Source organism: Magallana gigas, chromosome 7 (assembly GCF_963853765.1).
Source record: "Magallana gigas chromosome 7, xbMagGiga1.1, whole genome shotgun sequence".
NCBI lineage: Eukaryota > Metazoa > Mollusca > Bivalvia > Ostreida > Ostreidae > Magallana > Magallana gigas.
Window position 1 is genome coordinate 12752777 of NC_088859.1, and position 24002 is coordinate 12776778.

The window sequence follows — 24002 nt, forward strand, 5'->3', positions numbered from 1 at the left end:
GATTGATCAATTATTTTTTTCCTATTAATCCCAACACTGAAAACATGACCACGTGATCATATCTGTCATGGTGGACAGACAGACTCGAAGGAGGAACCGGGTAGAAACACCTGTTTGATTTCAGACTTGCAATACTACTGTAAAATGTTATAATGTTTTAATATGGCGACAGGCACTAGGCCACACGATATGTTCCTTACGCGTGCATTAGAGAAGATACTTAGCGACAAGGAGATTAAGAAGTCGTATCATTCACAGTTGAAGAAAGCTTGTGAGGTTGCCCTAGGTAAGGGAAAAGTGTTTTACCTGTTCCACTGTTCATTTAACATTCTTAGGAAGGATCGTTGTCTGGTTTATTTTTTGCAATATGATAAGTACTCAGTAGGATAAAAGTAAAATTATTTGTTAATTTAAACTCGTGCATGCATTTAAATTAAATTTATAGTTATGACACATCATAAATGAACATGTGGAATTGCTCACTTGGAACTCCAAGTAAATATGATTACACTGTATATTAATATGTTTTACGGTGCTACCGTTCTGGTGAGCGCAGCAAGAATTACATATACCTTGCATCATTGTCAACCTAGTGTAATTTAGGTATCAACGAACGTCAATTTTTGAGAAAATATTTCTCTACAATATATTAAGTATGCCGGGGCAAAGGTACTAATTTTAATGGTCATGATACATACAGCGCAACCCCCTACCCCTCTCCCGAGAGAGAGAGAGAGAGAGAGAGTGTGTGTGTGTGGCCCGGTCCCTGTTTGTAGGTGTGTAATTTCCCACTTTTAAATTTAATGGTTTGACTATAAGCAATATCTACAGAAATTTTTTAACTGTTTATTTTTTCTCTTTATTTCTTTTTATTTAGTTCAAAATATCATATTGTTTATTTCCTCCCTACTCATATACTTACACGCCTACTGTGCCTGCATGCACAATTAGCTTAAAAATGAATCGATATGACAATAAAATATGGCTCTTGCTAGTATATATTTAAATAATCTCTATATTAAAAAAAAACAACAAATCATATGTCAATGAGACAGGTATCGCAGTCTATACTGAAATAGCTAGTACACGCATTACAGATGTTTTATCCACCTCTAAATTTATCACGGGAAATATGGCGCGAGTGCACTGTGACGTCATCCATAACTTTGTTAGTCTTTGTTTACGTATCTCTACTCAATACAAAGGTATGGAAGCAAGTAACAAATCTCTTGAGTCTCGCCAAAGCATATGCGGTACTCTAAACGTGTCTTCAAACCTTAAGACACCGTAAATTACGAGTTGAAAGTCGGCCATTTTTTGGCATAGCACCACAGGTGAAAACATTAGAGAGCATTATGGGACGTAGACAAAAAATTTTGTTTGATGAACTGTAGGTTTAACTCATTCTTTTTCCCGTGCACACTGGTTCTTAGAGCTTGCTTGGCCGGCGATAAAAATGAGATTGAACTTGCTTTAGTCTGACTAAAATAAAACCGTGGTTCAACCAGCTTAGAGACTCGATGTGGCCTGACTCTGGTCAGGAAGTTTAAAGATGGCAGAGGAAAGTGAAACCTCCAAATTTTCCTTTAATTAATCAGCACAACATGCTTTCTGTTAAGTTTTAGTGCACACAAATAGGATTTAATGTGTTTACATGGTATTATCCTTCCCTTTAAATGAACAATAAAACTATGAGTAGCAAGTAACATCATCATTATTTTAACCAGACATCAACTTTTGTGCATTCGAACTTGGATATGCGCACAAGAAATTTTCCTTATTACCATGGTTCAACTCTTTAGCTAAAGCCTGTAAAAGGAAATGTTATTTGCTAATTATTTTAATAAAACATGCCTGATTCAACTATTCTCATTTAACTTTTTATTAACAAAAACCAATGAAGAAAATATCCTTTGTAGGCGCGCTTGATATTTCAGGTAGATTTCCTAAGATATTTGACTTAATGAATAAGGTTTAGGATATAAAAATGTTAGTAAATGGGTGGTTTTCTTTTCTACCAATGGGGAATAGATTCTATAACCATTCTAGTAGCAAATGTATAGCTTAGAAAAACAATCACAGGACACAAATAATTTTCTATTAATCAAATAAAAAACAAAAAAAATTAATCCACTATTAAATTATTAAATAGGTATCACATTTATTATCTAGTATTTTGTGACCTGTCAGTAATACTAAATAAAATGTATTATGATTTTCTTGGCAGTTGAATTCAGATTTTTTAGTCTACACTTTGAAAAAATCAATCTTTTTGCATTGAGTGGAAATGATACCCATTGTTTAATTCTCATTAAAGTTATTCCTTTAATAGTTAGTAAATGTAAATTTAAAAAAGTTTATGCTCCATAACCCATAAAATAGATTTTAAATGCAAACTTTCTCAATTGAGGATCTGCATATAAAACTTAAATTATTTTTTGGTGTTTTTATTTTTCACTTAAAAATATATAGTAAACCAATCTCCTATTTTCATCATATTTGATATCGTATTCATATTTATATTATTAAAATACAGGTTATGTTATACTAAATCTCCCAAGACTACAGGTTTAACTATTTTTTTTACAGACTTCTATTCATTTGCTTGTATGTTTTTTTGAATGTTTAAAGTATACAATTGAGATAGTACATGACTATAATTTGTTTTACAGAGGAATTAAAAGATGATAACAGTTCTAATGGGTAAGTACCGGTATTATACATGTCATAAACTTTTAATATTTTCAGTAAGAGTCAAAATTTGTCAGCATAGTACATCTTGTAGTTACTTATGAAGATATGAATTATATCTTGGTATAAAGGTTTATTTCAGTCATAAGTTTATTTATCAGAAAAGTGTAGATATTTTGAAATTTTAAACCAGTTAACAAAATACCACTTTAAAAAAAGGAACTTTTTAATTTATAAAATAAAACTGTACAATGTATAATTATTTCCAGAAACCAGCCATCTTCTGCATTGCCGCAGCCCCAGAGGGCTGGATTTGTTCAAGCGGACAAGTATTTTCTGCCTTTTGAACTAGCTTGCCAGTCAAAATGTGCCAGGATAGTCAACATAGCACTAGATTGTTTACAGGTATAAACTTGACACAAAATATCATATCAACACAAATGACAAATAAATTTTAGAATAGAAATTACTTATCAGTTCTATAGCCATGCACTAACTTACAAATCTTACATGTTTTATTGTTTGTTCCAGAAACTGATTGCTTATGGACACCTGACCGGGAACACTGAGGATAGCACCACCCCCGGGAAGTTACTGATAGACAGGATCGTGGAGACCATTTGTGGATGTTTCCATGGACCACAAACAGATGATGGGGTTCAGCTACAAATTATAAAGGTCAGGAGTCAAAAGTTTGGGGTCAAAAGTTTTCAGAACTGAAAAATTTGTTTAGAAATTCACAGAATAAAAATGGTAGCCTTATTAGGATAAAAAGTAGTTTAGTTCTATTTCCATTTCATGGTTAAATTATCTCCACAAGAAAGAATACTGATGGAGTTCTTTTTTCATTTGGATCAGTCATTTTTAACAAATTAGCTCATTTTTATCATTCTGTGCTTCTTTAAATATGTATTTAAGTCTCTAAAATGAAGTTTGGATACTTGTTTGTAGTGTCCTGCTCTTATGTACATGTATGGCACTAGTTGTCATTTGTAATGCAGGCCATGTTGACAATGATGTTAGACAAATTATCACATTTCTTATATTTTGTTACTGTGTAAATATAAATTCCAATTGTAATGCATGATACATTTTGATTATGTAATAATTTCTATGTTGTGATACAGGCGCTGTTGACAGTGGTGACCTCCAACACCTGTGAGATACATGAGGGCACGGTGCTGCAGACCGTCAGGACATGCTACAACATCTACCTGGCCAGCAGGAACCTGGTCAACCAGACCACGGCCAAGGCCACCCTCACCCAGATGCTCAACGTCATCTTCTCAAGGATGGAGGTCCAAGCTGTAAGTGTAAACACACGATAGTCACACGATAGTGTCAGTATCATTTTCAAGTCTATTCAGAAGTTAGTGTAATTTAAGCAATGTTTAGGGGAAGGTTGAACTTGCAAGACACATGTGCCAGTCTAGTCTCTAGTCTATTCAAAAGTTAGTGCAATTTTCGAGCATATAAATTGAACATCTTTATAGGCCCAGGAGACAAAAGAAAGAGAACGAAGTGATAGCAAGAGCTCTAGAAAAGAGGTAAGAAACAAAGAAATATTTATAGTATTAATAGTAGAAATCATGCTGTCAGATATGATATAGTTGTGTAGTTAGGCTTGATTTTTGGATGAAACTTTTATATTGAATTAATAATGGTTTTGACAGGATGCAGGAATTGATGTTGAAGAAGAAACACAAGAGGGGTCGGGTCAGGGGGCAACTCAAGGTGAGTGATATGGTAACTTATAACTCCAATTTGGAAAAATGCATGTAATTTTCTTTTATTCCAAGTATTATATTTGCATTTCATGAACTATATTTATGTGCATGTACTATATTTAATAAGGACACTGCACAAATACATGTACTTCATTTTTCTTGGAGAAATCTTTGATATATATATTTTGGTCTCTACCAGTGTAAATGCATAGGAAATTTAGATTTTGACCACTATTTGCCTTTTACTTGGTTCAATAATACAAGTATAAAGGATATTTTTGCTCAGAAAATGATAAAACAAACCAAGAGGAGGCAGAGGAAGTTGAGAAGGAAGTAACAACATTAGAGGTTGTACAAGAAGTTTTGGAGGACATGATAAGTCAGGTGACTGGAGAGGCCATGCCCACCAAAGGTATGATTGACAGCTACACAATGGCAAGCAATTGTGAGAAAAGGCTTTGATTTTAAAAACGGGAGAAAAACCCATGATCGCTTATTATCTCTGCTTTGTATTCTAATCTTTGGATTCTTTTCTGAGTGTTGATTTGTCTTTTCAATTAAAATATGCATGTCTTTGGATAATTATCCTCATGTTAGCAAGTTTCCATATAGATAATGATTACACTTGAATTACCCAAATAATATTTTAGTTTGTACATATATCTAGCTAAATACACTTAGTATATATTTGCATAAAAACACAATTTATGTACATTGCCAAATACAGACCAAAATGCAGTCGCGGAAACTGGTTCTCCAGCAGAAACTAGTTCTCCAACGGAAACTAGTTCTCCAGCAGAAACTAGTGCCCAGGCAGATAGTCCTCAGCAACCCCCACCTTCAAATGTATCCGATAACCATGACAATCTTAGTGGTAATTGGGTTCTTCATTCCTTGGCTTTTTAAAATGGTTCTTGCTACTAATATTTACACAATTAATATGCATGAACTTTGAGATTTTCTGCATGAAAATTGTACATTCCTGATTCCTGTGGACATTTTCAAATTTTGTAATACATGTACATACAGTGTATAGAGATGACATGCATAATCAGGGGAATGTTGTAGAGCTGATGAGAGATGATTTTCTGTTTTGTTTTTGCCAGTATCTGGAGGTGGAGAGGATGGGGAAATGACACAAGGCGTGTTCAGCCACATACTGCAAAAAGATGCTTTTCTGGTGTTCAGAAGCCTGTGTAAACTCTCCATGAAACCTTTGGCTGATGGACCACCAGATCCAAAGTATGATTTCAGATCATAAATACTTTTTATATTCAAATTCAGAGTCCATTTAAATACATGTACATGTTAGCATCATTACAGAATTTCATTTTGCTGAATTTCTTTCTCCATTGTTCCTTCAGGTCACACGAACTTAGATCCAAAGTTCTGTCCCTGCAGCTCCTGTTATCCATTCTACAAAATGCTGGCCCAGTTTTCAAAACCAATGATATGTTTATAAATGCCATCAAACAATATTTGTGTGTAGCTCTATCTAAAAATGGAGTCAGTTCTGTTCCTGAGGTGTTTGAACTTTCGCTTGCCATCTTTCTCACTCTTTTATCCAACTTCAAACAGCATTTGAAGATGCAAATTGAGGTATGCTCGTTGATTTTCATTGATAACAAACTCATTTTAATACATGTACATTGTTCTCTTGACTTCAGTGCTGTATTTTGATGACATTACCAATCTTTTTTTTTTCAATATTGAATCCAATTTTTCAGGTGTTCTTCAAAGAAATATTTTTGTACATCTTGGAAACACCAAGCAGTTCATTTGAACACAAGTGGATGGTCATTCAGGCACTGACAAGGATTTGTGCAGGTTTGCTTACTATGTTTCATATCTTTAATCAAAGTACTGAAGAACTGATGGGAGTTGATTTTGTCGATGTTTATTTATTTTAAAATCAATGATATGTTATTTTGCATGACAAGTACATGTAGTTTCTAATTTGTATTTGAATTACGTACATTTTATAATATGAATTTTTGGACTTTTTCGACAAGAATGTCGAGAAACCCCCATATGAATCATCTTAAATAATATTTAAAGATAAAATTAATTCAATCAAACTATGTATTAGTTATAAAAATATTTCTCGAAAATTGTATGGATCCAAGCAATATTGAACTCTATAGTCACGTTCAACCAAACGCTCGGCTGACACCGTAAATCTCCGACAAGCAAGGGAGACTCTCTGCTTGTCGGAGATTTACGGAGACAGCCGAGCGTCGAGTTGAACGAGACTATATTGAACTCTGGTGTAGGAATACATACGACTACAAAAAATATCTAAATTGTTCGTACCATTTAAAATCTGACAATTTTCAAGGTATTTATAAATAAGTTTCCTTGAAAAACAATGCTTTAGCATACATTACATCGAATTTATCAATTATGTTCAAGAACTGAGTCTTGTCAGCAGCGATGATTTGTGCTGAGGTCCAAACACTGTTTCACTTTCGGTTTGTCTGAGTAACTGCATAAGAGAGTTGATTAAAATCAACTCCCAAAAATGTTTGTAAACTTTCAATGTAACACTCTTCAATATTAACAGAACAATGAATTTCATGTCTTTATTTTGCACAACAGATGCACAGTGTGTAGTGGACATCTACCTGAATTATGACTGCGATTTGGCCCTGGCCAATATCTTTGAGAGATTAGTTAATGACTTGTCCAAAATTGCCCAAGGAAGGCAGGCTTTAGCTCTTGGTAAGTATATTTAAATTTTGTATAAAAAATCACACTTTGCAATTATTTTTTTTATAGAAGGGACTAAGTAAGAAAAGTCTATACATCAAGTAATTTGATTTAAATCTTCAAATAATAAGGTTTCTCTTAACTTGTACAATGTAGGTGCTACTCCAATCCAAGAAAAGAGCATAAGAATCAAAGGCCTGGAATGCCTGGTGTCTGTGTTGAAGTGTATGGTGGAGTGGAGCAAGGATCTGTATATCAATCCCCACTCCCAGTCAAACCTGGGTGAGTGATGCATGTAATTGACGTATACTGATCGGAGACATGGCAACTCTTTACTTAATATTAACTTTCTTGCAGTACCTGCAATGTACATATACTGCATACATGCATTGTTCATAAACTGCAAAAATGTGATTTTATTAGCCGGGCTCTGCTGAAAGCAGAGTCCTGGCTATAGGCAGGCAAATCGCCAATGTTACTATAAATAGCACAAGTATACAAAAAACCAAACAGCGTCAAGGTAAAGCTTCCGCTATACCAAATAGTTACACAAAGAGCCACGTTTTGTCAAAAGTGTTGGCATTTTGTTTTGTTTTTTTTAAATTTCGAATGAATTGTCTATCTTTTTTAGTTTTCTTATTAATAACGTATTTTTAAAACATTACTATGCATTTTGGACACATACAATGCGCATGAATTTCCATGAACTACTTTGCTGCGCGATGAAGAAATGGGGATTGAATATATAATGCTTGTTGCAAAATTCAAGGCAGCAACTGTTGAACTTTTTAACTTCTACTAGACAGACATATTTTTTGTTTATAGCCGCTTACAAAATTTGGTCGCTCTCTGATGCTTTGCCGAAATTAAAAGCATGAGAGAGAGAGAGAGAGAGATATTTTTTCAGTCTTTACTACACAATATGCATAAAGACACACCAAAAGAGCCCGGCTTTCAGTACTTCAGTACTTTGATTTACATTGAAATACATTTGCTGCTTCTAAAATAGTTTATTTGAGTGATGCAGCAGTTACATGTAGATGCACATTGTAAATCTTCCTATAGTTATACAACTCTATTTAAAAAAACAAAGATAATTTCAAAGATTTACATTTCAATATGCATTGATTTTGTAGGCCAGGAAAAAATGCCCACAAGGGAGACGGATAGTGATTCAGGGAAAGGAACAATGACCAGCTATGGCAGTGTAAACTCCCTGAACACCAACGATGGCTCCCAGACAGCCAGCACACCCATGGATAATCCGGAACAGTTCGAGACCCAGAAACAGCAGAAAGAGATCATGGAGACCGGCATTGAAATGTTAGTGATGAAGCTCTATTTAATGAAACATATGTTTATGAATTATGGAATTTTTATCAGAACCACTGTGAACTCTTTCATGCTCACATCAATACTTTCTGGAAAATTTTACAATATTGTTACTTTTGTGGGTGGTGATGTTTGATATGCTTACATTTTTCAAGAAGCATTCTTTAGGACAATAAATAACTGAGGAATGATTCTCTTAGTATTAAAGGTAGTGCAGGTAAATGCTCTTTTAATTTAGTTATAAATATTTCAGAGCTTTAAAAAGTATAAGTAGTAGAGTTGTTCCCCTTTTAGCTGCTCTTTAATGTTGTGTTTTTTTAAAGGTTCAACAAAAAACCAAAAAGAGGCCTGCAATATTTACAGGAGCAAGGCATGCTGGGAACTTCTCCCGATGATTTAGCAGAGTTCTTCCATTCAGAGGATCGCCTAGATAAGGTGAGTTAAGTGTACAAGGATATTCATTTTGGACTGTGAAATTGCTTTTCAGATGTTAAAAATTTTCATGAATTTTTATCTCTTTGACCAATAATTTAATACCAGTACACATGACTCTATTTTCAGACTGCCATTGGAGATTTTCTGGGAGAAAATGAAAAGTAAGTATTTTCAAACAGTTTAAGACAGATTTAATACATCTGACTTTTTGCCCTAAAATTTATGTTTCAAGTTTGGATCAAGAACTGAAACTTTACATGTAAATATGAACTTACATGTAGATCTAGTTGATGTCACAATCATTATTGTAGAATGGTACAAAAATACTTAAAGCCAATACTGTGACCCTTTACAGGTTTAACAAAGAAGTTATGTATGCCTATGTGGACCAGCTGGACTTTACAGAAATGGACTTTGTGTCTGCCCTTCGGAGATTTCTGGAAGGATTTAGGCTGCCAGGAGAAGCCCAGAAAATTGATAGATTGATGGAAAAGTTTGCTTCTCGCTACTGTGTGTGCAACTCAAAGTAAGTCACTATTTCTGATTCTTTGATATTGTGTATGCAGTTTAGTAGATTCTAATGATATTCTGGAATATTTCTATGATGCAAGAAAATGTGAGGGGTTTACAGACTGAAATGGATCATCTGTATGTAAAATAACTGATTCGTTATTAATGATTTATGAGACATGGAACTTCGGACCTCGATATTAATGAGCAATTTTTAATATTCAGTTGCTCTATATTAGTATGCTTTGTTGTTTGCAGCACTAACCTGTTTGCGAGTGCAGACACAGCCTATGTGTTGGCTTACTCCATCATCATGTTGACCACAGACCTCCACAGTCCTCAGGTGAGACTGATTCCAACCTCTGTATATTTTTATATCATGATTGATTATTCTGTAAGATGAATGTCACTCAGAAATGACTACATATCTGATATGCTGCTGCATGTACATGTAATACATGTCTTAAATTGATTCTATCTTGAGAAAAATTGACCTGTAAAGATGCCTGGACATTGAACCCTGAAAATTTGTTTAAAAGTTTAATGAAAGGAATGAATATCATTTGATATGTGTATACCAAACTTCAGAAATTTGTATCTGAATTAAGTGCATGGTATTATTTTCCCTATTACAGGTGGTGAACAAGATGACAAAGGAGCAATATATTAAGATGAATAGGGGCATTAATGATAGCAAGGACCTGCCAGGGGAATACTTGTCTGCTATCTATGATGAGATTGCAGGGAACGAAATCAAGATGAAGGTTGTAGGCGGAGTAAAGCCAAATAAATCATCTCGTAAGTTTTGACAAGTATTTAAGTGTTTGATGTGGTGATTATAAAATGGGACTTATTTTGAATGGAAAGATGAATAAATTTTGAAGTTTCAGAAAGTTTAAGCTGGTTTTTTGCTTATATGAATGCTTGGATTTTTCGATAACTTGATTTGGGTTGGTTGATAGGTGATATCACAAGTGACAAGCAGCGTCGATTGCTATACAACGTTGAAATGGAGCACATGGCAACCACCGCCAAAGCTTTAATGGAGAGTGTCAGTCACGTCCAATCAAACTTCACCAGTGCCACCCACTTTGAGCATGTCCGACCAATGTTTAAGGTCAGTATAAAGCACACTTGGGAATTACCTACAGAAGTAAAAAAATATTTGAAAAATAAGATATCAAACGTGTAGGACAACCCCATTGGATTTATGGTTTATGTTATAATACTTTGTATATGTACATCAGAAGAGTTGTAGCATTATCCTTTTCTATTTGGTTACAGACGGCTTGGACTCCATTCCTGGCAGCTTTCAGCGTGGGGTTACAGGACTGTGATGATTCTAACATAGCCACACTGTGTCTGGATGGAATACGCTGTGCCATACGAATAGCTTGTATATTTCATATGGAGGTAGGCACTGAAAAGGATTCTCTTTAAAAATCAATAACGGATAATGTTTCAGAAAACATATCTATGAACTGCATGGTTGATTAAAGCTTTACTCAGTTACAATTATGTTTTGTAGAATATCAAGAATTTTGATGATTGAAAATTTTTGTTATTGTTTATTATCAATAAAAGTACATTTATAAACAAATGTACATATATATCTACTCATGTTTGAAATAATGACATTGTAACATGACAGTAATTGTTGTATTTTAGCTGGAGAGAGATGCCTATGTCCAGGCATTAGCTAGATTCACCCTCCTCACAGCTTCCTCTTCATTGACGGACATGAAAACCAAGAACATAGATACAATCAAAACCCTCATCTCTGTGGCCCACACAGACGGCAACTATCTCGGCAAATCCTGGCTAGAGGTGATCTCATCATTAACTATTTGTTCTATAGGATAAACTTGCTTGATACCTTACAAGAATGATATTGTACATTGGATTTTGATTCCTAGTCAAGATTTTTCAACTTGCACAAATGAAAAATAATTCTTTGTAAGGAGAACTTTAAAGAAAGTTTAAAAAATGTACTTTACTTTTATATTTGTTTATGCATTTCCTTTCCTCTCCATAGATTGCAAGATGCATTTCACAGCTGGAACTGGCTCAATTAATTGGGACAGGGGTCAAACCTAGGTCAAACAAAGGTCACCATAGGGAAAGAGATATGCAGAATGCAGGGCATCCTCTGGAGGCTTTTGATCCTGAAGGTAATAATCTTTGGACAACATCTGTCACTATAAATGTACATTGTATATTTCAAAGGTCAGTGAAAATACGTGAGATCAATGTTATGCAGAAATGAATTAATGAAGTGAAAATTTGTGATTTAATATTTTTCTCTTTTCGAATTAAACATTGATTGAATTAAGTTGATCGTAGATTGTATACTGTAGATTCCTTATTTTACGCGAGTACTTAATTCCGCGATTCAACGATTTTCCATCAAATCACGAGAACATAAAATCGCGAATGCCGAAATTTTATCATAGTTTCATGTAGTTTACATTTGTCCGAAAATTTAAAAGCGAGATTTTAGAATTCGTGAGACGGGCTTCTCGCGATTTTACGTGGACATTAATTCCTCGCGTTTAATTAGGAATTTACAGTATTGTAGAATGAGCTGAATTTCAGCCAGAATTGAGTTGAACCCCATTGTTACCCGGTATGTAGAATTTCCCTAACTCATCTTTTTTGGTGTTGTTTGTTGTCAGTGATAGCAAGAGGTGGTCTGGACTCTAAGAGACTAGCCAACCTACAGGAACAGATGGGAGAGACCAGCTCCCAGAGTGTGGTGGTGGCAGTGGACCGCATCTTCACCGGCTCCCTCAAACTGGATGGGGACGCCATAGGTCAGTTGTGTCAAATAATCCAAAAGACAATGTACTTGAAAACAGATTAATAATCATGAACATGTTTATGGAAAAGAATTTTCATACTCTTAACATTAGAGAATTGTCATTAGATGATATTGATGAACTTGTACATGTACCTGTCCTGCTATATTTTTGATTCAAATGTCAATTTTCTTTGATCATTTTTTTTTTAAAGAAAAACTATTTTTCATGTTATAACTGTTAAACTACATGTATGTCTTTTCCTTTTGTAGTTGAGTTTGTAAAGGCCCTGTGTCAGGTTTCAATGGACGAGCTCTCCAATATAAATCACCCCCGCATGTTCAGCCTGACCAAGATTGTGGAGATCTCCTACTACAACATGGGTCGTATCAGGCTCCAGTGGTCCAGAATCTGGCAGGTCATTGGAGACCACTTTAACAAGGTCAGTCAAGGGCATTTCCTATAGACTTACAAGTGTAATAGAACATAAAATTGTCAATTCAGTGGCATTTGTGCATGGATTGAATATTAAAAGGTCAAAATTTGCAAGGAAACTGGTTATTTATCAGTTTAGTCTCAAATGAATTCAAGTTTATTTAACTTTAATTTGTTAGAAAATACACGAATTACAATTTTCCAGGTATTATTCTGCAGTGTATTTTCAATGTTATGAATTTGTTATACAGTCATATTTTTTATTCCAAACAGTATAAGTTATCAGTTTGATTAAATTTGGTGTGGTAAATAATATGTAATGTTTTGTACAGTATAAAGTAAAATTTTTATTTTTACTGGTAGTTTTCTTTTTTTGTAGGTTGGGTGTAATCCTAATGAGGATATAGCTTTCTTTGCGGTGGATTCCCTACGGCAGCTCTCCATGAAATTCATAGAAAAAGGAGAGTTCGCCAACTTCCGTTTCCAGAAAGATTTCCTCAGGCCTTTTGAACATATCATGAAAAGAAACAGGTATTCAATAACTACATGTATTAACCACTTAATGGAAGAAAGAAGGTTTAATGTAAATTAGAATAAATATTAATTTAGCAATGGGGATTTAGCAATGGGGACTTACATGTACATGTACTGTGGAATCATCAAAAATCATGGAGGCCAATTTCTGTGATTTGCCAGTGTATCAAAGATTTACTTGGACTTAATTTGATGGATTTTTTGTAGGAGTAATGATAAAAAACTGTATGTAGTAGTTTGTTAAAGATTTGAATTTATGGATGAGAGTCCCATAAACAAACAAAAAACAGTGAAAAATTGATTCATTATAGACATAAATAGTACTTCATCTTCAGTAAAATTTAAAGTTAAGAGATACTAAACATGTACTGCACGCATTATATCTTTCTTCTTGGCAGATCTCCAACCATCAGAGACATGGTTGTCCGATGTGTAGCTCAGATGGTGAATTCCCAACACGCCAACATTCGGTCTGGGTGGAAAAATATCTTTGGTGTTTTCCACTTAGCAGCTTCTGATCACGAAGAAAGCATTGTAGAACTGGCATTCCAGACCACCGGCAGAATTATATGTAAGTTTGATTTGTTAGATTCAGTTGTGGAATTTCGATAATTTGAGATGTTTAGTATTTAATGTTATATATTGACAGGGTTCCTCGTCTGTAGTAAAATTTGGGTTTAGTTGATTGGGAGAAAAAACTAAATTAAGAGTTTGTGGTGAATAACTACATTTCCATGATACAAGCATTTCAAAGATTTGTTGTGAATAAATTAATGTTAAAGGTATTTGTCAGTGTCAGTACGTGTTGATTGACTTTGTTATGACTACAATACATTGTCCAACAGTTGCCAGCAGTGCTGTTGTCAAAGGATCTGATGCAGACGCTGTCTGTGAAGGTAACACAGGTCTTTGCAGTGTGTCTAGTTATTTTCTACACTTGTGTTTTTTTATTTAACTTTTTAGCTAGCAAGGTTTCACAATCAAACTCAGTCTTATGAAAAAATCTTCTAGATGTACATGTGTCAAAATTCTTCTCAACTCTTGATCTGGATTTAACTGATTGCATTTTAATCTTGGAACTATGGATCAAGGAACTTCAAAATGTGACGGAGTTCAACTTCTAATAACTCCAACAACTAACAACTCCTGAAAAAAATCTGTCACATTCTCAAACAGTAGCATTTGTTACACTCCAAAACACTGATACTTGAACAACAAAACTTGTCTGACCTCTGGTTTGTGCATGGTTAAGTCTTATGTTGTCTGCATGCACATTCTGATGCTGAGCTCTTTGTTTTTAATCATTTACATTTGAATGTGTTATTTTCTTGATTCTGAATGTTGCTGAATTCCATATTTTGTTGGAAAAGTACAGATTGCCAAAATCTTTCAATTCTGGACAAGTTTTGCTGTTTTTTGGTAGTCTAAGAATATAGTTTGAGCAGATTAATCACTATAGGTGTGGATATTTTTATAATTTTATGTAGCAAATTGTTTATAATGTACATGTAAATGTAGGTAATTTTTGCAGCTGTAAAATGTTTTAAAAAGATATTAGATCTTATACATGTAAGTCAACGCTTTTTTACTGTAACAGTTGCAATATTGATCATTTTTGTAAACCCTTAGTCATCATAAAGGTTGTGAAAGAATTCCACATTAAATATATTGACATAACATTGTTCTTGAATTGGTTTGTTATAGCAATTGTTTTCTTTTTATTTGTGAAAAAGTATAAAACATTGGTTGGTGTATTACTATAACAGCATTTCTGTTAACTTCTTGTCCTGTCTTCATTGCAGTAACTGTTTTGTATAATCCAAGTATCACATAACAAGCATAATATGCCTGAGGAATATTAGTATTCATTTCGAATTATTTTCAATCTACTTATAGCCAGCATATGTGAAAAACATTTTGCGTCCATCATTGATTCATTCCAAGATGCGGTGAAGTGTCTGTCTGAATTTGCTTGCAATGCAGCTTTTCCCGATACTAGTATGGAGGCAATTCGGCTGATCAGAAACTGTGCTAAATATGTCGCTGAAAAGCCCCATGTGAGTATATATTTTAAAAAAAATTGACCGAAAGACTGTAAAGTCTGCAGAAAGATATCCTTATTTCTAAAAATGATTTTACATGGTTTTGTTCCTCAATGGTACAATTAACAGAGTTGACTTTCGTCAGTTTAAACAGTAGTGATTGTTTACGATACATGTAATGTGCTTGTTGTAGATGTTCAAAGATCACGGAGGAGAGGATCTAAATGTTCCAGAGGAGGACAGAGTGTGGGTGAGGGGGTGGTTCCCCGTGCTGTTTGAACTGTCCTGTGTCATCAACAGGTGTAAGCTGGACGTCAGAACCAGGTAAAGTACTGGTACAGGAGCAGTGTGGCAGAAAATCGCATTTACCTGTAACACAAGATAGATATATGTATATACATTAATTGTGATTGATGTTAATGTAACTATCTATATATTAGACATCTATTTCAAAGAAGATTATTAACATGTTCTTTTTTAAAAGAGATGAATGCCCAATACATGTATATGCAAAATTTCATGTAAATGATATTAATGGGATACGCATGTACAAATAATTTACAGGGGTCTGACTCTTTTGTTTGATAAACAATATTTTTACTGGGGTTTATTGTAATATATTTTATAAATATTGTTCATTTACAGGGGTCTTACTGTCATGTTTGAAATCATGAAGACATATGGTGAGACCTTTGCCAGTCACTGGTGGAAGGATTTGTTCCAGATTGTATTCCGTATCTTTGACAACATGAAGTTACCAGAGCAACAGAATGAGGTGAGTGGGAGGGGATGGGGCTCGGTCTTCAGTAAGCTTTATCATATATCAGCTTCTTCTTGGAGTGGGGTTTCTGTGCCATTTAATCAGCTTTTGGCTAACACCGTAGACATGGGTTTTATTGTCTTCACACAAAGAAATCAAAGCTTTTGGCTCACACTGTAGACATGGTACACATAAACGTATCCGTCTACAGAATTTTGAACACTGCTTTTTTACTTTTCAATGGATATTCTTGCTGCACAATAGTACAAATTCAAATGCAATTATACTGAGTATACTTGTACCTGTACTTATTCTCGATAAAATCTTAAAATCTAAGTAATCAATTTAAACTGTCATACATGGATATTATAATACATGTATATGCATATGAATATACAGTTTTATAAATACTACAATATTTACATTTGGAATTTTTTGTACAAGCTTTGATGACTTGAGATTTGGGTTTTTTTTAATTAGTGTACAAATTTTTTTTATTTTGTTCAATAAAAAAGTTCTATAATATTGTTTTTCTTTTTCAATATTGAGAAATATAAATTGAAATCAATGGGAACTTTGTTAAATTTAAGTTGGTTTGTGTCAGAATATTTCTTATTGTTTATTTATACATGTTCTTAAAAATCAAGGCTACAACTTGTTTTGATATTTCACCCAAATTACTAACAACTCACCGGTATAAGCTTAAAATATTTAAAAGTAAAATTCAAAAAAGGTTTATGACAATGACAACAAGTAAACTTTGATGAATTAAGTGCATTTTTCAGTAATTAAATCTGCTATAATGCTGGTTGTAAAAACAAAATAACTTGTATTACAGCATTTTAAAAGCAAGGTAAAGTAGCAAGCTCACTTAGTGCTCAGATTTCAAACTAAGGCATGCACACTTCAGCACAATTCTAACCTCTGAGTATTTCAGTAATAGAAGATGTGTGCTCTTGGATTTGCTTTCTAACATTCTTTCAGCAGTGCAATCTGATAGCCAAGAAGTGTACATTAAAATGGCTGTCATCACATTATGGTACTTGCTTTAAAAAGAAACAATCTGGAATCCAACTACTCTCTCTCTCTCTCTCTCTCTCTCTCTCTCTCTCTGTGTATATCATTATGCCATAATTACAAACTTGAGTAAGCAGACATGGGTAATTTCCATCTAGTAAGGGCTTCTCTTCTTTTTCTTAAATTCTCTCTGACTTTACACAGTTTTATCTTGTCTTTATACATCACAGGCGGAACAGGTAATCTTTTATTCTTCTTCCTTATTTGCATCATGTATGTTCTTTCTATTTCCTTTGAAAAGCAAAGTGTGTTTATGAATGTCGACCACCCCCAATAAGAAAGGTCAATACCTCATTCAGTTCCAAATTATCAGTTAGAGTTATGCAAGTTACCACAATACAGTGACATTAACCATTATGATTATGATCCATTTATACAATAATGCTTTGGCCTTGTGGTAATATTATACAGCAGGGAGTCCTCTATATTTCATTATTTCTTGGACCTTTTGGTTCTTAATGACCATTAAGTATGCATAGCCTGCACACAAATTAATTGCCCCTTTCTGAGTGCCTAATTCCGGGTGTTCTTGGTTCCTTGAAAAAAATTGCTTCTTTTGATAATTATCCTGTCTTGCAATTTTTATGATGTTTAGCAATTTTATGTTTTAGAGTGAAGTTGTATTATTATACAATGTATAAGTTGACAAGATTAAAGAGGGATTTTTTTTCTTTAGTATTCCGTATCATAAATGAATTCATATTTAGAATTTTGTCAGTATATTTGTCTAAAGTTGATTTATGGAGTATGTTTTAATCTATAAACAATTAATTTGTAATGAAGTACAATGCTATTGAGACTTAATGTTTCTTGAAACAAAAAATATAGAAGATCCATTTTCATCAATGACATGAAATGTCAAGCAAAAAGTGCCAGTCACTAGCTTTTTGGAGTCCTAGGGGCTTATAGAGAGTGGACATTACCAAGCTATTAATCAATGCTTGGCATGACGATTATTTGAGCTGTCTGATGGGTTTTGTTGCTTCTATAAGCATGCACTGCTTATTTTGAGCTGCTGTTTGGTTGTGATCAGGTACTGTACAGGAACTCTATAAACATGTACAGGTAGCTGCTTTTACAGTTTTTAATGGTTTGAAATTTTTATGAATGTACTTGACAGTGAACTTGATTGTGTGTATTTACTAATTATTATTGTTTGCTTTGTATGAAGTTTTTAAAATTAATACAAGTACTTGTACTCTGATGTAACCTCAGTTCTTAAATTCTGTTGACAATGGTTTAGTTATAAGAGAATATTTTTTATTTTTAAATTTCCATTGTGTACTTTGTTTTAATGAACGTTGTACATGCATAAACACTGTATTAAGTTGACAGTAATTGTAAAAAAAATTGTATATCTTAATTCGTAATTCAGTAAGATATCTATGGTTTCTGTTAAGTTGAGTGTGGATACTGTAGAAGCACATATTTTCATTGGGTTAAAATTCGTTGTTTTTAAACCAGATACAATTTTGTCAGCATTTAATTCTGTCATATCATAATCCCTTAAATGTATTGCGTATCAACTCTGTATTTATTGATACTTGGGTTAAAAAATTTGTCATGGATGAAAATAACGAAATAAAATCTTGAAGGAATATTTCTGCTTCTACAGTATTTGTGTACTTTACAGAAGGCCGAGTGGATGACGACCACGTGTAACCACGCGCTGTACGCCATCGTGGACGTCTTCACCCAGTACTACGAGATCCTGAGCCCCGTGCTACTAACTGAACTGTACAATCAGCTCCACTGGTGCGTGAAGCAGGACAACGAGCAGCTGGCCCGCTCCGGGACCAACTGTCTGGAGAACCTGGTCATCTCCAACGGAGCAAAGTTCTCATCTTCTGTCTGGCATCAGACTTGCTCCTGCATGCTTGATATATTTAGGTCTACAATCCCAACTAAGTAAGTCGTTTTGGCTATCGTGTAAAGGAAGGTGGGTATCAGAATTTAATACTTGATTGATACTTTATACAACTACCGGTATGTTTATGTACATGTACTTTACTTAAGTAAAAATTGATGATTTGTTTACAGTTTGTTGACATGGCGACCAGATACAGCTGAATCTGCCTCAATGGTCTCTAGTCGAGACTCAGAACCAGATGCTGATGAAAGTCAGGTAAATGTCTAGTACATGTAGTTATAGAATTATCCAATGTTTGAACAATCTTTCAAAGGTTTTGAACAGATGGAAGATCCTATCAAAACTACAAGTGCCCCAAAAATTTTTTTTAGCAATCCCTCATATAATCTTGCATTAAAGCATATCTATTTTGTCTGAAGTTTCAACTAAGCTATTAAAAGTTCTGATATGGTCCATTGGAATTTTCAGATCATAAATTGAATCAAAATAAAAAAATGGTCTGTCAAATGCCCTGAATAAGAATAATCAATCCAAAGAGCATGTTTGATTATTTTGGTGTTTTTTCCCAAATTTTCCAGGACGCTGTCTCTATGGACAGCAATCAGGACAATCGTGCTTTAACAAGGGCGGACAGTAACCATAGCGTCAACAGCACAGTATCCCAGGATTCCAGAGATCACAAAATTCCACGCTCTAGTAAGCTTAAAAGTTTAAAGTTTAAAATAAAGTTTAAAATAGGTATCACTTACCCATAGGCAGTAAATGTTTTATGACTTTTACATGTATTGGCCAATAGGTCAATTAAATTTAACTCTGTGTGTTACATTGTAGTTGAACTTTGTTAACCTTTGTTGTTGTGTAATTACAGAGGTGTCGACGGATCAGAAGCTTTTCCAGGGCCTGCTGATCAAGTGTGTGGTACAGCTAGAGCTGATACAGACCATTGATGACATCGTCTTCTTCCCGGCCACCAGCAAAAAAGAGGACGCTGAAAATCTGGCTGCAGCTCAGGTATGACCCTGGTATATTTTACTTTGACATTAATCCAGAGTTTTGTTAAAGAATCCATTTGTCTACTGGTAAATGGACAGAGTGTTTACCATACTTTAGACATATAAAAGAGTTGAAAGAATCTGTTTGTTTTTTGTTGCCAGGGTGGCTCTCCAGACGACGGTCAGGATGGGAGCCAGCAGAGGGAGGACCAGGGCATGTACCAGTTTCTGGCCTCGGACCAGCTCTTCCTGCTGGCTGACTGCCTCCTTGAATCCCACAAGTTTGCCAAGGCTTTCAATTCCAACCATGAACAAAGAAACATTCTCTGGAAAGCAGGTTTGTAGGCCTTTTGGTGACAATCATTTTGTTGATTAGTATTTTTAAGAAATATTAATCGTATTACTTTACAACTTTTATGAATACCAGTAAATAAGAAAGGTACGAAACTTTTATTACATTTTTTGAGTTAAGATTATTGTTTTAGAATTATTGAATAGTGATAGCCAACAATTCTTATGAAAGAAATAAGAAAAGTTAATTTTGATAAATGATATGCTTGAATGAATTTTAACGAGTAAATACTACTCTATAAGCATTCATTTTGATTCCAAAAATTAACTGTTTTTGAAAGATTTTTTTAAAAACTTCATCCTCAATAGGTTTTCGGGGAAAAGCCAAACCAAATCTTCTGAAGCAGGAGACCCAGAGCTTGGCTTGTTTGTTACGGATTCTGTTCAGGATGTACAATGACGAGTCACGGATGGATGCTTGGAAAGACGTGGAAAATATGCTAATCACGTAAGATATATTATTAGGAAAACATGGACAGTCGTACAAAATTCTCTTGTAGATATTCTCTTAGAATCTAATTCAAAATGATAAAAAAAAAGCCTGTTAGGCAGTTGAGTTAATTTATTGTGAAATAGTTTTTAACTTCATTGCTAGATTTAAAGAATGATTAAGGTGTAAAAAAAAAATCTACGGATTTTTATAGACAGGGTTTTTCATTTTCATCGATATACATGTATTGTTGTTCTGTTGCTAGTGTTTGCCGGGATTCCCTGGAGTACTTCCTGTCCCTACAGTCAGACAGCCACCGTGAGGCATGGGGGAGTCTGATGATCCTCCTCATCACCCGCCTCCTCAAGCTCCCGGACGATAGGGTGAGTTCTCTAACAAACGCAAACTCCTGTTATAATCTTAGATTCGATATCTCTTTACTTGAAATGCAATGCTGACTTGTAAATCAGCTTTAGTTAGATCTATCATTTGGGTTTATAGTGAAAAAATGTATCTTTCATATTACTTGTTAATAATTGTGTGTCCTAGATTGAAAAGCTGAAACTAAAACATTGTACATGGAAAGTTGATATTTCCTACCTGCATTTTTTTGAAAATTACACATTACCATGCTTAGCACTTTCACTTTAATTTTTTTTTGTAGTTCAAAGTTCACGCAGCAGCTTATTACCAGCTAATGTGTGAGGTCATCATGTTTGATCTGAAGCTTGAAATGAGATCCACATTACGCAAGTTCTTCAGCCGGACCGGCCTTGTGTGTCACATATCCAACAGCTAGCATTCAGACCTTGTTTCCATTACCCAGGGCCTTCACACAAGCCCACTGTTCTTTCACTGTAATACTTATATATTGACGTGTTCAGCACTTAAAGTGCTCTCTTTTAAAAAGTGCATTCAAAATTTTTTAATAGCATTCACAACTTCAGAAAATTGTATATATGTATTGAAGATTTATCCCAGTATACATCAGTTTTTAGAACCAAGTAAAAATCTAATGATTCTTTTATTCCATAAGTACATGTATGATTTTTTGGAGTGATTTTAAAGAATATGCATATAATGTACATGTATATCATAGCAAGAGTCAATTTTAAATTTGTACAAAAAAAATTAGGTAAGAAGAATAATAAACTTGATACCCTGTAGGCTTCTTTGAAGGAACATTCCATTAAAATTTCTGTTGATTGAAAGAAAACTGTGATAAATACAGTTCATGTATAGATAGTTTGAGATTTATATCAGTTGTGAAATTAATAGATACTACATGTACCTATCCAGTCATTTTGTCTTAATTAGATGTCTAATCACAGTGTGATATCCATATTTTCTTATCTTGATCTAGTAAATTATTTAATGCCATAATATGATACTGGAAATGAAAGATATAGATATACATGTACATGTTTATGATTTTGTTTCATTGATCAAGGAAAATATACAATGTATATTTGAATGAGGTACATGTATGTGTGCATACAAACTGTACAGGACATATACAAAAGTTTTTTTTCTACTGTGTATCGTAATTAAGGGACCAATGGTATTCAGCTTGAAGCTGCAATTAATATACTGTATGATTCAGTAATTCACAAGTATATATTTGATCATAATTACCCAGAATTTAGTTCTCAAGTGAGAGGCATTCATGGTGTTTAAAAGGATTTGTTTATTTGACAGTGTTAATTTTAATGCTTTATTTATATTTATTATGAGTATATAGTGTAATATATTCTTAAGTAATCTCATGGTAATACATTTATTCACACCACTGTTCATTTGTTTGTTTTATTTATATGTAACATTTTGTGATTTTGAATTTCTAACAAAATATTTTAGAATTTAAAGACAATGCGATGTATATGCTGATGGAAGTCCTTCAAGCATGAATGAGGAATGAATTACATGTACATGTATTATACTAGTATGTATGTGTTATATAGAGTGAATTGGCTTTACTTCATTTTCAGAACCCACATGTTTTCTTTCTGTTACACTGATTTCAACGCAATGTAACAGATAGAAAACTCTGGGTTCTGATGATGGTTTTACTTGTGAATACATGCATTTTTGCCCAGTCTTTACTTCAGTTCAGAAAACCAAATATACTTCATTTGATAACTCTTTTCAAGTCTTAATTTACAGGTATTCTAGAATGCTGTTGCACTGCTTTTAATTAAAACATCGCAACCGTTATACTTTGTCAAATTTCTTTCTTTAAAGAATTGTGTTTACCTGTGATATTAAAAAGAGTATTTTTTTTAGACAATTAAAAGTGTGACACAGATAAATCAATTTTTGTTTCTTCTAAACTTAAAAACTAGTAAAAGTAATGTGACTGCTAAGTTATTATTACATTGTCATGACTAGAACTGAATTTGTAAAAGTAATATAATAGTCATTTCATGTGTTAAAAAAGCTTTTATGTTAATAAACATGCAAACTAAATTTGTGTATGTTATGTTTTATAATTCTGTCCTGAATTCTTACGTAGTGAATTTCATTATTTTACAAAGTCAAGGAGAGAAAAAATTATTGTGCATTTTGTCATATGTTTAAGTGGGAGAGAGTACACTCTTTTGAATTTGAGATGTGGGCTTTTTGGATGGTTGAGAGGTAGGATTTGATGCTATTGGTAGTTATAATTTGTAAGGAAAAAGGGTAGGGATGTTATTGTTTTCTATTTCAGTTTAAAGTATATAATGCATGTTTTATGTGAAAATAATTATATCGAGTAAATGAACTAGCATTATAACTTCTATATTAAAAGTTATATGCATGGGTAAGAAAAGAAAAAAAAATGAAATGTGATCTAATTTCTAAAATTTATAATCCAGATTCAATATTTCTCTAGAAGTGACAGATTCACTTCAAGGTATATTAGATCTAAAGAATAGATTTGAAGTATCAAGAAATATTTTGGAAGTTCCATTTGGTTACATTGCTTTTGTGTAGTTCAACCAAAGTAAAATGAGGTGTGTCTTTGTGTGGTCAATTAACTCATAGTTGATCAATCACCAGAGGAAAATAACATTTCTCTTGCTACATGTACTAAAAACTGCTCAATAAATTCTAATTTCTGAATTTTTTTTCCTTTCAATGTAGAGTAATCAAAACACAAGATGCAAACATATTTGATGTCAAATGACAATGTTAAAAATAATGGTGGCTAAGGCCAGTAAGCAGCTGGTAAGGGACATAACTTTTACACAAGATACTTTTAAAATTACATGACTAACATGAGTGTAGATTCAATTATTTACTCTAATCATTAAACTTATGCTGTCGATG

At 33.7% G+C, this 24002-nt stretch overlaps 1 protein-coding gene across 5 annotated transcripts; it reads left to right on the forward strand.

The window, feature by feature from the left end:
• Positions 1-42: 42 nt before the first annotated feature.
• Positions 43-22945, forward strand: LOC105342776 (brefeldin A-inhibited guanine nucleotide-exchange protein 1). Of its 5 annotated transcripts, XM_011449818.4 has the most exons (41): positions 43-286; positions 2673-2703; positions 2961-3096; positions 3223-3369; positions 3819-3998; positions 4185-4238; positions 4365-4425; positions 4705-4830; positions 5146-5292; positions 5525-5660; positions 5783-6017; positions 6146-6245; positions 7017-7139; positions 7284-7409; positions 8264-8450; positions 8783-8894; positions 9021-9055; positions 9250-9420; positions 9663-9747; positions 10040-10202; positions 10367-10521; positions 10689-10817; positions 11073-11231; positions 11440-11575; positions 12080-12217; positions 12475-12644; positions 13017-13168; positions 13570-13742; positions 14017-14067; positions 15068-15228; positions 15407-15537; positions 15859-15988; positions 16812-16826; positions 18684-18958; positions 19091-19175; positions 19499-19616; positions 19789-19931; positions 20075-20249; positions 20573-20711; positions 20959-21076; positions 21358-22945. In XM_011449818.4, exons 1-41 carry the CDS (start codon positions 163-165, stop codon positions 21490-21492), a joined length of 5367 nt encoding a protein of 1788 aa, XP_011448120.3. In that variant the 5' UTR covers positions 43-162; the 3' UTR covers positions 21493-22945. The 5 variants fall into 5 exon arrangements, with proteins under 5 accessions (XP_011448120.3, XP_011448121.3, XP_065921136.1 ...); XM_011449819.4 differs by lacking the exon at positions 16812-16826; XM_066065064.1 differs by lacking the exon at positions 14017-14067.
• The last annotated feature ends 1057 nt before the right edge of the window (positions 22946-24002 follow it).